General features: G+C 43.7%; 1 protein-coding gene across 3 annotated transcripts in view; it reads right to left on the reverse strand.

Annotated features, from left to right (window-relative positions):
- Positions 1-6,267, reverse strand: part of LOC310763573 (cholesterol 24-hydroxylase-like) — a 49,083-nt gene extending 42,816 nt beyond the window's left edge. For all 3 annotated transcript variants that reach the window (XR_014548665.1, XM_083616085.1, XM_083616084.1), the window contains exons 1-3: positions 6,063-6,267; positions 2,281-2,358; positions 621-702 (exon numbers count right to left, since the gene is read on the reverse strand). Coding sequence is in view for 2 of the 3 variants with exons in the window: in XM_083616085.1 (XP_083472211.1) it covers positions 621-702; positions 2,281-2,358; positions 6,063-6,199 (297 nt within the window). In the remaining variant the exon portion in view is untranslated. The remainder of the gene's footprint in view (positions 1-620; positions 703-2,280; positions 2,359-6,062) is intronic.
- Positions 6,268-16,141: the final 9,874 nt, after the last annotated feature.

A 16,141-nucleotide genomic window follows, 5' to 3' on the forward strand; every position in this document is an offset into this window, starting at 1 on the left:
TAAAGGTAAAGGGACCACTGACCATTAGGTCCAGTCGAACGACTCTGAGGTTGTGGCGTTCACCTCGCTTTACTGGCCGAGGGATAGTATAGCTTCCAGGTCATGCAGCCAGCATGACTAAGCCGCTTCTGGTGAACCAGAGCAGCGCACGGAAACGCCGTTCACCTTCCCACTGGAGCGGTACCTATTTCTCTACTGGTACTTGCACTTTGATGTGCTTTCGAACTACTAGGTTGGCAGGAACTGGGACCGAGAAATGGGAGCTCACCCCGTCGCGGGGATTTGAACTGCCGACCTTCTGACTGGCAAGCCCTAGGCTCTGTGGTTTAGACCACTTACTATATATTTAAAAATGTACTCAAGTGGTTTGTAATAAGGTGTCAAAGACTCTAAAACAACAAAGAGTCAAGATCTCTATCAGTCATGGCTTCTCCCAAAGAATCCTGGGAGTTGTAGTTTGATCAATGTGCTGGGAGTTGTTAGGAGTTACCTACTGTCTTCACAAAGCTACAACTCCTAGAGTTCCCTGGAAGAGGGAATGATGCATAATACACTAAATACTGGAATTCTGAAAAATCACTTTCATTTTCATGCTCAGAGGGGAAAACCGCAAAATATACCTTTACTCCTTCAGGACTTAATACCAATACCATGACTCTGTGAAAGGCATTAAAACGCAAGATGGGTCCATATTCATTAGCCCTGTGAAGGAAGATATTTGAACAGTAGTAAAAAGTGACCATACGATCAAGTTAATGACCATATTTATCTATCAAACAAGGTGTAAGAAATGCTGCTGCCATACTAAGCACATACAGTCATACCTCGGCTTAAATACGCTTCAGGTTGAGCGTTTTCAGGTTGCGTTCTGCGGCGACCCGGAAGTAACAGAACGGGTTACTTCCGGGTTTCATCGCTCGCGCAGACGCTCAAAATTACGTCATGCGAATGCTCCGAAGTGGTGAATTGCAACCCGCGCACGCGCAGACGTGGATTGCGTTCTGCTCAGGATGCGAATGGGGCTCCAGAACAGATCCCGTTCGCATCCAGAGGTACCACTGCACTAGAACAAGAGACATCGTATTTTTCTTTCTTTCTAAGGTCATTGCTGTGTAAAGACTTGAAAGGAAATTCCTGAACATGGGCTCGCTTAAAAAAAAAAGCTGTATCTTTAGTGTCAGGGATATGAGAATATGTTCCCCAGCATATAGGGACAGCTGGAGTATATATAAGATATTCAAGAGAGAGATGAACTGACCATAGTACTCCATTGCTCCTGTAACTTCCAGATGGGATGACTGCAATGTATTCTACAGGGAGATTCCCTTGAAGATGACTCAGAACCTTCAACTGGTCCAAAACACAGCGGCCAGATTATTTGCTGGGGTTTCCTTTAGAAGCCCTGTTCTAAAACAGCTCCATTGGCTGCTGGTTCCTTTATGAGCCCAACATCTGCTCACACTAGCCTTTAAAGCCCTAAATGACTTGTGCCTCAAATAACTGACAGACTGCCCCCTACACACCCCTTGAGGTGTTATGTTCAGCAGTGGAAATTCCACCTCCCTCAGAAATTAAGAGGTGGCGGCGGCCCCAAAGAAGGCATTCGCTGTCGCAGATATTAAATATTGCGCAGTCTGAAGCGACTGGAAGCATAAGAACCGACTCCTTTGGAAATGAAACCTTGCCGAGGCCCACGGAAATATTATTCAAAATTTTAATGACAAAACTTTATTTACAACAGAATTAAAACATCAAAAACATACATACAATGTCTTGTGCTGTGCAGCACAGGCTTGGCACCTTACAAAATATGTAATGTTAAGCAATATTATCACTTGTCAGGATCAGAGAGGGACTAACAGCCACCACCCTTTCAAGATGGCAAATTTGCAACTCAGTAGCTTCATCACATTATCAAAGGTTCACTCTCAGCACCCAGGCAAACAAAGCAAATTTCTGCATTGGCTAATCAGCTTTCAACACCACAAACACAAAATTATATCACACCCAAGTATCTGCTTCTTCAGCGAGGCTAACATTTGGAGTTTTCACACTTCTTCTGAACCGGATGAGAACTAGTTATCGTATTATTTTATTATTGATGAAGTATGTACAATTAGTAGGTGCCACACAAAATTTCAAAAAGAACAGCTTCTGTCTGCAGACATGCATTTAAAGATTTTTTTAAAAAACAAACAAACCAAGACACCATATAGACTGCTGGCAATGCAATTCATTATCTCATATTTTAAACTACTTGATTATTATTTTTTTACATACCATTGCAAGAAGAGCTGATGAGCACATTCATTATTTTTCAGCATTCCCCATAGCATTGGCAGGTGGCCCAAGAAAAAGCTGCAAAGAAATGGTAAAGGCAGAATTTAAGGCATGTAAGGCACACACATACATGGAAGATACAGTCAGGTGAAAAGGAGGACATGGATCCTGCCCCTTTAATCATTGTCAAGGCTGGCTCCACAGCCAGCAAGATGATGATGATGATGATGATGATGATGATAATTTATTAATTATTATTATTATTATTATTATTATTATTATTATTATTATTATTTATACCCCGCCCATCTGCCTGAGTTTCCCCAGCCACTCTGGGTGGCTCACAATCGAGTGTTAAAAACAATACAGCACTAAATATTTAAAACTTCCCTAAACAGGGCTGTCTTCAGATGTCTTTTAAAGATAAGATAGCTGCTTATTTCCTTGACATCTGATGGGAGGGCGTTCCACAGGACAGGCGTCACTACCGAGAAGGCCCTCTGTCTGGTTCCCTGTAAACTCACTTCTCGCAATGAGGGAACCGCCAGAAGGCCCTCGGAGCTGGATCTCAGTGTCCGGGCTGAACGATGGGGGGTGGAGACGCTCCTTCAGGGATACTGGACCAAGGCCGTCTAGGGCTTTAAAGGTCACCACCAACACTTTGAATTGTGTTCGGAAACGTACTGGGAGCCAATGCAGATCTCTCAGGACCGGTGTTATGTGGTCCCGGCGGCCACTCCCAGTCACCAGTCTAGCTGCCGCATTCTGAATTAATTGCAGTTTCCCGGTCACCTTCAAAGGTAGCGCCACGTAGAACGCATTGCAGTAGCCCAAGCGGGAGATAACCAGAGCATGCACCACTCTGGCGAGACAGTGCGCGACCAGGTAGGGTCTCAGCCTGTGTACCAGGTGGAGCTGGTAGACAGCTGCCCTGGATACAGAATTGACCTGGGCCTCCATGGACAGCTGTGAGTCCAAAATGACTCCCAGGCTGCGCACCTGGTCCTTCAGGGACACAGTTACCCCATTCAGGACCAGGGAGTTGGAGTAGGGTAGAGCTATGTGATTTGACATTAAAAAAAAAGGTAAAGGACCCCGACAATTAAATCTAGTCGTGAACGACTCTGGGGTTGCGGCGCTCATCTCGCTTTACTGGCCGAGGGAGTCGACGTTTGTCCACAGACAGTTTTTCCGGGTCATGTGGCCAGCATGACTAAGTCACTTCTGGCGAAACCAGAGCAGTGCATGGAAGCGCCGTTTACCTTCGTGCCGGAGTGGTACCTATTTATCTACTTGCACTTGGACATGCTTTCAAACTGCTAGGTTGGTGTGATTTGACATACAATACACAAATTCTATCACCAGCCAATGACTCCTCGCACACACAGTCTTGCTAATTTTATGGGTGGAATGAGAACAGTACATAGACTATGGCAGTTCCTCCCGCCCCCCAATTATCTGCCAGCTGAACAGGGCAAACTTGTGGATCCCATCTTGCAGAAGAGGCATATGTCTGGAAAATTCCAGCGTGTTAAGAACCACTTACAACATCAAGACTCAGAAGAGTACCCAGCTGTTGGACTTGACTTTGATGGAGCTGCCTGTGGAAATCCCTTGCTCCCCCCTGCCCAGACCACATCTAGACCTTTCCTTCTCTCAAATACTGGGGTTACACAGGAATTCTTCTTGGGGCAGCAAATTATTCCAAAGGGAGGGTAAAACACCAAGAGATGAGTAGGGGGAAAAATGAGAATGTTGGCCTTGCCTCCTATCTCAGGTTCCGAACATTCTAAAACTTTAAAAATAAAAAAAATGGAAGCTGGGAATCGGGGAATTATGGTTCAACCCAGGGGCACCAAAGGAGGTGCCAAGCTTGGCAGTCCCTGATTTATCACCATCATTCTATGTCCCTTTAAATGTGTTTGTGGGAGGAGGGTTATTGGTTTGCTTTTTATTTTTAATGTGCATTTCATGTTCTCGTTTTGTATTTTTATGTTGTGATCTTCAGATGAAGGGCGCTATACCAATTTAATAAATAATAACAGCAATAGTAGTAATATCCCAAGGAGCTCAAGATGGTGCTGCATGTTTTCTCTCTTCTCCATTTTAGCCTCACGGCAACCCACAGATGAAGGTTAGGCTGAGAGAGTGTGTGACTTGCCCAGTTCCATCTAGAGAGCTTCAGTCTAATACTCTAACCACTGCACCACACTGCCCAAGAAACAAAAGACAGTTGCCAACTGTGGTGTCTATGCTCATTCTAACCCAGCTCTTGCTTCATATGTAAGGTTTAAAAACTACCATATTTTTTGCTCTATAAGACAAACCAGATCACAAGACGCACCTAGTTTTTGGAGGAGGAAAACAAGAAAAAAAATATTCTGAATCTCAGAAGGCAGAACAGCAAGAGGGATCGCTGCGCAGTGAAAGCAGCAATCCCTCTTGCTGTTCTGGCTTCTGGGATAGCTACGCAGCCTGCATTCGCTCCATAAGATGCACACACATTTCCCCTTATTTTTTAGGAGGGAAAAAGTGAGTCTTATAGAGCAAAAAATATGGTATCTTGAGTTCTTATTAATATCTAGAAGCATGGGTCTAACTGCAAGGGGTATGGAACTGCACACAAAGCTTCTTTGTGAAATTGCCTGGACTTCCACAAGCTGGGAAGGAATCTGAGGGGGTGCAATTTTAGTTTCTCGGCATTCTGCAGGGTGTTTTGCTTTGGGGGTGGGTGGGTTTTGGCTTCAAGTCTAGGCCAGCCTTGGCCCCACCTGTTACCTGGTACATCAACAGTGGACTGCATTGCAAGATTGCCATAAACTCCTCTCTGCTGCAGTGTGGTCCCCTCCACAGTAGACTGTACTTCTATGGGGGGGGGGGGATTTAAAACATTATTTAAAGCTCAACATTGTTCATGCAATAAGATCTGAATCTGAAACAGCAGGAGTCTCTCTGGAATACTACCAGACTGCCACTAATTTCCGACAGGATTCAAACACAAATGCGAGTTCCACAATTCAAGCTGATCTGCTGCTGCTGCTGCATAACAAACAAACAAACAAACAAACCGGGCAACTTTTTTTTTTTAATGTTCCTCGGGATTTATTTGCACAAAGTTTGCAAAAAGCTTGGACGACACCTGCTATTTATTGAGTATCCACTGCAAACTGTACGCGGGGAGGTTGTAGATGTTGCAAACAATCCGGTCCATTTTCCCCATGTCCTTCCTTATCGATGAAAAAAACCGGGGGGGGGGTCTGATTTGGGGAGGGGGTTCTTTGAGCAAGTAGAATACCAAACCGACTTCAACTGTGCGACATGAATTTGCTCCAGCCTGCCTGGATCTTGCCAAAAGCAAAGAAGCCAAAGGAAAATTAACTGGATAGCGCCTGACCAAGATGCATCATAAACAGGTTGCTTGGAAGGAGTGGGGGAGTGGGGGAGGTTGAACCTCCAAATCCTAAACCCGCCATTTACGAGAGAGTAAACCCCATTGAAGTTTGCTTACTTTTGAGCAAACATAGGCATGCGCGGAAAGTCCCCTGGAACATAGCAGGGGGCTTCTTTCTGCGTAAAAACGCACGGATTGTACTGGGAAGAAACTACCCTCGGAAGCTTACTACCCTCCAGATATTTGGGGCTAAAAGTCACATTAACCCCAGCCAGCATCGGGGGTGGGGGGTGGGGGGTGGGATCCAGGCCGCTGACTGCTGCTCTGTAGTTTATCCTGCTTCCCTGGATAGAATCGGGAAAGGAAACTTGTCGACGCTCCCGCTTCTTACCTCGCCCTCGGGGCGCTGGGGATGTAATCGTATTTCATATGAATAGATTTTAGGTAGCAGCAGTAGAGGCCAAACGCCAGGAGGGACACGGCCAGTAAGAGGCGCAGCAAGCCCCAGATCACCTCCAGCGCCTCCATGGCGGCGGAGAGCTCAGCTTCGGCAGGAGCGAAGCCAACGTCCGCCTCTGTCAGGCAAAAAACGCCTTTAGACTGGGAGGAGCGAGCGCGCAAAAGGCCTTTCCCTTTAAAGATACAGCCCGCGCGCAATTGCTAACTCAGCTGGAGAGGCACTTTTCCAAGGATCCATAACGGTTTCCCCTAGGAAAGAAATAAAAACCCGGTCAGTTTTGTGCAAGTGATGCTCACATCGGACTGAACTGGGACTGAGAGTAATAATAATAATAATAATAATAATAATAATAATAATAATAATTTATTTATACCCCGCCCATCTGGGCGGCTCCCAGCAGAATTTTAAAATAACAATAATCTATTAAACATTAAAATCTTCCCTAAACAGGGCTGCCTTCAGATGTCTTCTAAAAGTCTGGTAGTTGTTCTTCTCTTTGACATCTGGTGGGAGGGCGTTCCACAGGGCGGGTGCCAAGGTGGAGGGAAGGATGCGCGTCCAGCCGCCCGCCCCGGGAAACTGCTGAATGGAGAATTCGGTCCTGCAACTCGTTTAGGATTTCCGCTCGCGATTTAGGGCGGCCTCTTTACGCAAAGGACCCTTCTGCTCCAGCGTGCGCCCTCCCACATCGAAAGGGCTCTTCTCCTTGCCAAAGCAAAAGAGGAGCGAGGGCATCGGGCGGCGGCATTGAGGCGGCTGCTCTCGGAACCGCCCGGCTGCCATGGGGGCTCTAGCGGTGATCTGGGGCTTGCTGCACCCTCTGCTCGTGGCCCTCCTCGCTGTCTTTGTGTTTTATTGCTGCTACATCAAATCAGTCCACATGAAATACGACCACATCCCCGGGCCCCCCAGGGCGAGGTAAGTGACCGGTAGGAGGAGGTGCTCGGTGGGAGGAAAGAGGGCGCATTGTGAGGATGGGCTGCTTAGAGGAGTTCCCTAATTGGGGTCTGTGAGCTTCCTTCAGGTGGTCTGCAGTTGTGTGGCTGCGTTAAAATGATCATACCGGTTTCTACCTGTGCTTTTAGGGTTCTTTTTTATTTCTCGTGTTGGGTCACAATTTCATTTCAAATTGCAATGCGATAAAATGACCGGTAAAAAGAAGCAAGAAAAGTAGAATTGAAAGTTGTACAACTTCCAGAAACAGTGTGTTTAAATTGCTACAATGGGCATAAAATTAAAAAACAACAACCGATGAGTGTTTCCTAAGCAATTTCACAAAGCTTTCCTAAGCCTTTCACAAAGTTGCATTATTAGTATCAGCCCCTGAAGGAGTAAAGGTACGCTATGAAACATTATCTCTCCCAAGACTGAAAGCGAACGTAGTATAAAAAGAGAAAATGGAGCTCATTTTCACAACTGAAATGGCAGATGTGCAAATGAGCAAATCAAATGCTATTTTGGCTATTGGAATTGTCCGTTCCTCACATGCTTCAGACAGGCTGTTGACCGCTTTTTTAAAAAAGGCAAAAAAAAGTTTTTTGTTTTTTTTTAAGAAGATATTTATTAAAATTTTCCATTTTATACAAACCAAGAAAAAAAAGGAAAAAAATTAAAAAGAAAAAATATTAAAAACACATAAATTTCATGTCTTATTTTTCAATAACATATTTCCCTGACCTCCTCATACCTCCCCTTCTTGTATTCCAGTTCAAATTGTTCATCCAGCAAATCCTTATCTCATAGCATTACAGCTAAAAGCCTTATTTTCTATCCATCTTCTTAAATTATTGTAACTTTTACTTATATACAAAAAAAGAACTATTTTTTCATATTCTTTTGTACCATTACAGCTTATAACCCCTTAATTTCAATCCAACATCACTCAGTATTCCTTAATATTACAATATTTTTGCAAATAGTCTTTGAATTTCTTCCATTCTTCTTCTGCCGATTCTTCTCCCTGGTCACGGATTCTGCCAGTCAATTCTGCCAGTCCCATAAAATCAATCAATTTCGTCTGCCATTCTTCCAGAGTGGGTAGATCTTGCGTCTTCCAATACTTTGCAATGAGTATTCTTGCTGCTGTTGTAGCATACATAAAGAAAGTTCTATCCTTTTTTAACACCAATTGGCCGACCATGCCCAAGAGAAAGGCCTCTGGTTTCTTCGCAAAGGTATATTTAAATACCTTTTTCAATTCATTATAAATCATTTCCCAGAAAGCCTTAATCCTAGGGCACGTCCACCAAAGGTGGAAAAATGTACCTTCAATTTCTTTACATTTCCAACATTTATTATCGGGCAAATGGTAGATTTTTGCAAGCTTGACTGGTGTCATGTACCACCTATATATCATTTTCATAATATTTTCTCTTAAGGCATTACATGCCGTAAATTTCATACCTGTGGTCCACAACTGTTCCCAGTCAGCAAACATGATGTTATGTCCAACATCTTGTGCCCATTTAATCATAGCAGATTTAACCGTTTCATCCTGAGTATTCCATTTCAGCAGCAAGTTATACATTCTTGATAGTATCTTAGTTTTGGGTTCTAAAAGTTCTGTTTCTAGTTTAGATTTTCCCACCTGGAAGCCAATTTTCTTGTCCAGATTGTAAGCCTCCATTATCTGAAAATAATGAAGCCAGTCTCGCACTTTATCTTTTAGTTTCTCAAAACTCTGCAATTTCAATTTGTCACCTTCTTGTTCCAAAATCTCCCAATATTTTGGCCACTTGGCCTCCATATTGAGCTTTTTCTGAGCCTTCGCTTCCATCGGTGATAACCACCTTGGGGTTTTATTTTCAAGTAAATCTTTATATCTTGTCCAGACATTAAACAATGCTCTTCTGACAATATGATTTTGAAATGCTTTATGAGCTTTAACCTTGTCATACCACAGATATGCATGCCACCCAAAAACATTGTTAAAACCTTCTAGATCCAAAATGTCTGTATTCTCAAGAAGTAGCCAATCTTTCAACCAGCAGAACGCTGCTGATTCATAATAAAGTTTAAAGTCTGGCAGGGCAAATCCACCCCTTTCTTTTGCATCAGTTAATATCTTAAATTTTATTCTTGGCTTCTTGCCCTGCCAGACAAATTTAGAAATGTCTTTCTGCCACTTCTTCAAACAGTCCATCTTGTCCACTATTTGCAATGTTTGAAACAGAAACAACATTCTAGGCAATACATTCATCTTTATAGCTGCAATTCGACCCAGCGAGGAAAGCTTCAAATTTGTCCAAATTTCTAAATCTTTTTTCACTTCCGCCCAACATTTTTCATAATTATCTTTAAACAAGTTCCCATTTTTTGCTGTCATGTTAACCCCCAGGTATTTTACTTTCTTCACAATAGATAAACCTGTTTCATTCTGAAACTTCCCTCTTTCAATCGGTGTTACGTTTTTCTCCAAAACCTTAGTTTTTGACTTATTCAATTTAAATCCTGCCACTTGGCCAAATTCTTGAATTAGTTCTAAAACTCTTTTGGTACTAGATTCTGGCTCCTGTAATGTCAAGACTAGATCATCTGCAAATGCTCTCAATTTATACTGTTTGGCTTGAACCTGAATACCTTTAACCAACCGGTCCCTTCTAATCATGTTCAGCAGGACCTCCAGGACCGAAATGAAGAGCAGTGGGGAAATTGGGCATCCCTGTCGTGTCCCTTTCTCTATCTTAAATTGTTCCGTAACCACATTATTTACAATTAGTTTAGCCTTTTGTTCAGAATATATTGCACCAATACAGCAAAAAAAAAAAAAATGTTTTTAAAGCACAGCATGAACATTTATGCATTCTTCCCTTTTAATTGTGTTTTCATTTTTTAAAGTAACATTTTTATCCAATTCAAAATTATTCTAGGGGTGGCTGGCTCTTTTGAGTGGAGTGGGGGGACATCAGCTAGTCAGAACTGTGTACAACTTCTGCTTTAAACTTGTAGAACAATCTACAAGTACGTCTCCACAGCAGAGGAATAGGTATGTTTTGACTAAGTTCAGTAAAAGTGCTTCCAGTTTAGGCCCTCACTATCCTAAAAATAACTACAATATTTTGTATTTTAATGAAATGCAATCTTTGGCGATCACTCGTAGCTGAGTAAGATTGTCTTCCATAAACACGGTTTTAACAATGAGTCCATAAGTGACTGTGGAGGCCAATTCTGGATCCACACATCCTTCCACAGTGGGGACATTGGGTTCCGGGTGGGAGTTGATTACGGTGAGGGTTTGCCAAGTGTTTGTGCCTGTTGCTCAGTCCCTGCTCCTGCCAACCTAGCAGTTTGAAAGCACGTCAAAGTGCAAGTAGATAAATAGGTAAGGTAATAAATGGGAAGGTAAACGGCGTTTCCGTGTGCTGCTCTGGTTCACCAGAAGTGGCTTAGTCCTGCTGGCCACATGACCTGGAAGCCAATAAAGTGAGATGAGCGCCGCAACCCCAGAGTCGTCCACGACTGGACCTAATGATCAGGGGTCCCTTTACCTTTAGCTAATATGCAAGAAGCCATAGCATTGCAGTGGCACTGTGAGGCCTGGGAGCCCCTTGGCACGGGGGAGCTGGGCTGGGACAGTAATCAAATCTGGGGCAGCCTGACTTCCCCCCTTGTAAACCTGAATCCGTGCATCCCAAACACATTCAGTCTTTCATCCGATCATTTTTATTGCGCTGTTAACTAGAAAACTGAAAGACCACGAGTCGCAGGGAAGTAGGTAAAGAACCCACGAGACATGACTCAGTCTGAGAAAACCGTCAGGAAATCCAGACTAAGGACTGCAGTGCAATTCTATATATTTCTACTCAGAAGCAAGTTGCACTGCACTCGAGAACTTTTTTTGTCCTGTGTATTTAGTATTGCAATCTTAAGACTGTGCACACACATAACTGAAACAAATCCTTGTACTAATTAGTATCAGAAAGGTTCTTTACTTCACCTTTTTACAACTCGACAATATTCTTTTTGAGGTGGGTGGACCAGAACATGACTTTCCCTTTCTTTCTGAAAGCAGCTCTGAGGCATTATGTGTCTAAATGCCTCCAGATCAGAAGCCTCTGGCTTGAGGGGAGTCATTAATTTGTCCTCAGAATCTGAACACCATTCGTTGGTTCGGAGCAATGGGACAGGGACACATTTGGAAAAATAGCCCTGCTGTGCCCCATTTCTGCTCATACGTTATGGGCTGGCTGGAAGCAGGTGAATGGTGGGAGGCACAAGCTGGTGAACTCCCAAAGGAAGATGGCTCAGAGCCCAAGGAATGGTGGTGGGACAACGATGAGTGGTCAGAGGGAGCAGACCGGGAGAAGGTGATGTCAGAATGTGATGAGGCCACAGGGTTTAGTGAGCAGGAAGAGGCTGGGGCAGAGAGCAGCCCAGAATCACAGGCAGAAGTGGAAAATGAGGAGGGAGGCCAAGAGACAGAGTTGCTGAAGAAGCCAGGGAGTCTCCCCCTCCTGCTGCAACCAGCCTCCCTCTTCCCAGGTCTTCTAGAATCCAAAGAGGTATGAAGAGGGCTGAGCAGAGACAGGCAAGATGACACAGTCTCAGATTGCTTGGGAAGGAACCGGAGGAGGTGCCTTAGGGGGCTGTGGGAAGACAGGGACCTTCAGCCCCCACAACTGCTTCATAGGGGCAAGTTCTATTGGGAAGAGATGATGTGCTCACTAGGCCTGGTCTCCTGGGTTGTCTTGTTTTCTTTGAAGAGAGTTAAATTCACTGAAGCTGTGCGAATTATTGCTGACTTGCTTCTGGCACCCACTCCTTAATGACCTAAATAATGTATTTTAAAGGGGGGCCACTAGGTGGCGCATCGGAAGATGGCTGACAATAACATCTCTCCGACCCACACGAGGTAATTTGGAGGCTATGATGGGGGTAATTAGCCTCCTTAACCCCCCCCCCCAGGATTGTGGGGGGGACGGCCCTTGCCTGCTGTGTCCTATACCGAATTTGTGGGGGTGGGGGCACTAGGCACAAAGCCCTCCTGTGGGATTCCGGCACTCCTGGACACCGTCCCTGATTCGCGCCGCTAGTTGCAAGCATCTTCAAAAGAAACTATTTGGACGAGATAAATTGCACATGCTTCAAGGAAAAAGGGGAGTAAAGACTGCTGACAGAAGAGATCTCTGATAACAAGACAAGAATAAAATATGAGAAGATACGTCAAGATACGGTACGACAAATGACTGAGGGGGGAGGGAGGGGAAAACCTGCCTTCCTTTTTTTTATGTGATTTAACAAGAATCCCCTCCCCTAATGAGTCAGAAACTAAGGACTTAAGCTGTGGATTTAAGGCTGTGTGGAGATAAACTTTCGAACCAAAGCAATGTTTCAAGATGAAGCTGGAAAGCTAAGAGTTTTGGAATGACGCAGTTAAAAATGCCGTCGCCATTTTGGGAGGCATTGTTGGAGCTCTTGGGTCTGGGAGGAGAAAGAGAGAAATAGAGTTGTTTACATATCGTGGATCAACTCCTCGGTGGGACTTAAGAGCGACAAATGCCAAATTCATGATGGAAAGAGCGATGCTATCTACGAAGGAGATATATGGAAACCATCTGGACTTAGTGGAGGAACGGGAAATCCACACAGGATTATTATTTTGCTTATCGGCTTAAGGAGACTAACAGAAGAGATCGTAAAGGAAAAATAGAAATTATATGAACAAGATATGATGTGGAATGGGACTGATTTGGACATTAACGCAGTAATAAGAAGATGATTTGAATCCCCCTTTGGATCTTGAAGTATGGGTTCCCCCAACAAAATTTAAAAATTTGGCTTTGTAATTTGGAATTATGTGATGTGATTTAATTTGATGTAATTGGCCAGTTAATAAAAATTATTTAAAAAAATAAATAATGTATTTTAAAGATCAGAGAAAGCATCATCTCCCCCACCCCTCCTGCAAAATTCTACTAGCCTTTGCCTCACAGATAACCAGCACAGTGCCTGTCAGATTTTACTGGTCAACAACTCCTTGACCGCTGGCTATGGGAACTGGAGTCCAGCAACATTTGGCGAGTACTAGGTTGGCTACCCCTGATTTGGTTTTATAAATACAGTGGTACCTCAGGTTACAGACGCTTCAGGTTACAGACTCCGCTAACCCAGAAATAGTACCTCGGGTTAAGAACTTTGCTTCAGGATGAGAACAGAAATTGGGCGGCAGAGGCAGCAGAAGGCCCTATTAGCTAAAGTGGTACCTCAGGACTTCCGGTTAGCGCCAGCAACTGTAATGGCGGATTTCCTCCGATCTCCGGAGGAAATCTGCTTCGTGGAGCTAGGGTTCTACCGCTACGGCGAAGCGGGGACCCGAAAAAAATCACAGGCGGGGAAGCCTGTGAACTGAAGGCTCGGCGGGCTCCATTTGCGTCCCCCCCCCCCGCTGCAAAGGAGCCTTTTTAAAGGCTCCGGAACATACCGGGGGTGAGCGGCGCGGAGCTGAGAGCTGTCTACCCGTCTCCGCGAAGCGAAGCCGCATGCCATGGTTGGAGAGCGCTGACTTCTTCCTTTGAAATTTGGACTAAAAGTAACAACCCGTGAGTATTACGGAAATTGGACATTAAAAATCACCCCTTTTTGATTCGGCACGAGCGGGGAAGGCGTAAAGACGAAGTCCGTCTCCCCCTTTTGTAAACATTTTAAAGCAAGGACTAGATAACTAAGGTTGAAAAGAACATTTTCTTCGTGGGAAGTCAAAAGTAACTAATTTCACGTTTTGGCAGTATAAGTGAATGTGCTGGAGGATAAGAATTAATTTTGAAAGTGGATTGATACCCCTCCCCCAGGACCTGGGAGCGATCTGCGAGGGAGCCTGTTGGAGAGATTAAAAAGACTTTGACAGCTGTCAAATTAGCTGTCAAAGCTGAGAGGGAAAAAAGAGAGAGAACTTTGTTTCTATTGCCTCGGCTGGTTATATTGGTTACATATAGGTAACAAATTGTCGAAAACCAAGGAAAATAAAGGACTTTTGGATTTACAACTGGAAGGAATACTAAGTAACCAGCACTCCCCTAGAGGGGGCTCTGGGACATTACAGAATGGCTGTAAGTGGAAAAATACAGACGGCACTCGAGAAGATATTTCGAAGCCTGGGAAAACTTCATGAACAAAGCATTGTTTTGGCTAAAAATGTCATAATATTGAATGAAAAAGCAAACAAACCTGTGGAAATTGGAAGGGACTCGACTCAAGTCTCTGTACCAGAACAAAAAGACTGTGCCCTTGAACTAAAAACTCTTGCAGCTGAACAAGAAAAGGAACTTGAGAAATTTGAAGAAGCTACATATGACAACTTAGAGGGAAAGGAAGGAGGAGCTATAATGCAGCAGAGGATCAAAGAAAGAAGCAAAAAACAAGATTTGGATTACAATCATAAATATGGAGACCTGGCAGGCCAGAGGCCTGTAAAGATGGACTTAAAGGGAAAGATAAATTTGACCAAAGTGGAAGCAGGAGTTTTTGGGACATTTGGTCTTAAAAGAAGTAAAAAACAAGATTTGGATTACAATTTTAAATATGGTGGCCTGGCAGGAAGAAGTATGGACCTTATGGGGACAGAGCTTCTCCGAGATCTGGCGTTTAACATAAAGGACTATCAGAAAAACCGGCAGAGAGGAAAGGAAAGAGATTTAAGGGCCTCGGATGTGAGATCACCAGGCTGATACCAGATGGATTGATGGACATTGGTTGGGGATTGAAACCGGTAAAAGTGGGGAGTGGGGTTTTGGGTATCCAAAGGCGGTATAAATTTATTCTTTTTTGTAAATAATCTGTTTTGCTATTTTAGATTAAAATGGGGAAATCGTGAAATGGAATTGGGGTCGACTTTAGAAAAAGGTATTAAGAATAAGATTTGATGTATCAAGATTGAGATTTATGTCAAAATTGGTTAAACAAAAGGATTTAAATATAATAAGGTAAAATTTGGGGATAGGAACTTGTTGAACTAAAAATTGAATTGGAATACAAGAAAAGGAGATGTGGGGAAGTCAAGGAAAAATGTTAATGAAAGATATATGTTTGCTTTTGGTTTTTTTTTTGTGTATGTGTGTGTTTTGTTTTTTTGTTTTTTTTTAAATTCTTTTGAAAACTTCAATAAATATTTTATGAAAAAAAAATAAAGTGGTACCTCAGGTTAAGAACAGTTTCAGGTTAAGAACGGACCTCCAGAACGAATTAAGTTTCCTGCATAATATTAAAGGCTCAGGTCATAGGCAATACCATGCATTTAGGGAGCACAGCTTCCCCCACAGAATCCTGGGAATTGTAGTTTGTTAAGGGTGCCTGGAATTGTAGTTTTGTGGGCGATAAACTATAGTCCCTGGGATTCTTTGGGAGAAGCCATGTGTTTTAAAGGTATGGTGTAGTTGTGACCTAACATTAAAGGTAAAGGTAAAGGAACCCCTGACCATTAGGTCCAGTCGTGATCGACTCTGGGGTTGCCATGCTCATCTCGCTTTATTGGCCGAGGGAGCCAGCGTCCTGGTCATATGGCCAGCAGGACTAAGCCGCTTCTGGCGAACCAGAGCAGTGCACGGAAACACCGTTTACCTTCCCGCCGGAGCGGTACCTATTTATCTACTTGCACTTTGACGTGCTTTGGAACTGCTAGGTTGGCAGGAGCAGGGACCGAGCAACAGGCACTCACCCCGTCATGGGGATTCGAACCACCGACCTTCTGATCGGCAAGTCCTAGGCTCTGTGGTTTAACCCGCGGCGCCACCCGCGTCCCCTGACCTAACATTAGACTACCAAAAAAGTTTCATGTTTAAAGTTTTTCACAGATTTCACATTTTGGCAGGATATGTTGTTCTTCTGAGTAGGAAGTTCTTTGAGCAAAAGTCTCTGGATCCAGCCCAGTATATTGAGTGCTTTCTCAGCTTATATCAGTATTTTTCTCCATTTCGTATAATTTCAACTACTTATCAAATCTCCTTTCAGTTTCCCTTCTTTTAAATCCACCACTTCTTTCAGATCCTTTTTTAAAATCTTTATTCTTTTCAGCTCCA

The sequence above is a fragment of the Podarcis filfolensis genome (genome assembly GCF_964270895.1).
Source record: "Podarcis filfolensis genome assembly, chromosome: 1".
NCBI lineage: Eukaryota > Metazoa > Chordata > Lepidosauria > Squamata > Lacertidae > Podarcis > Podarcis filfolensis.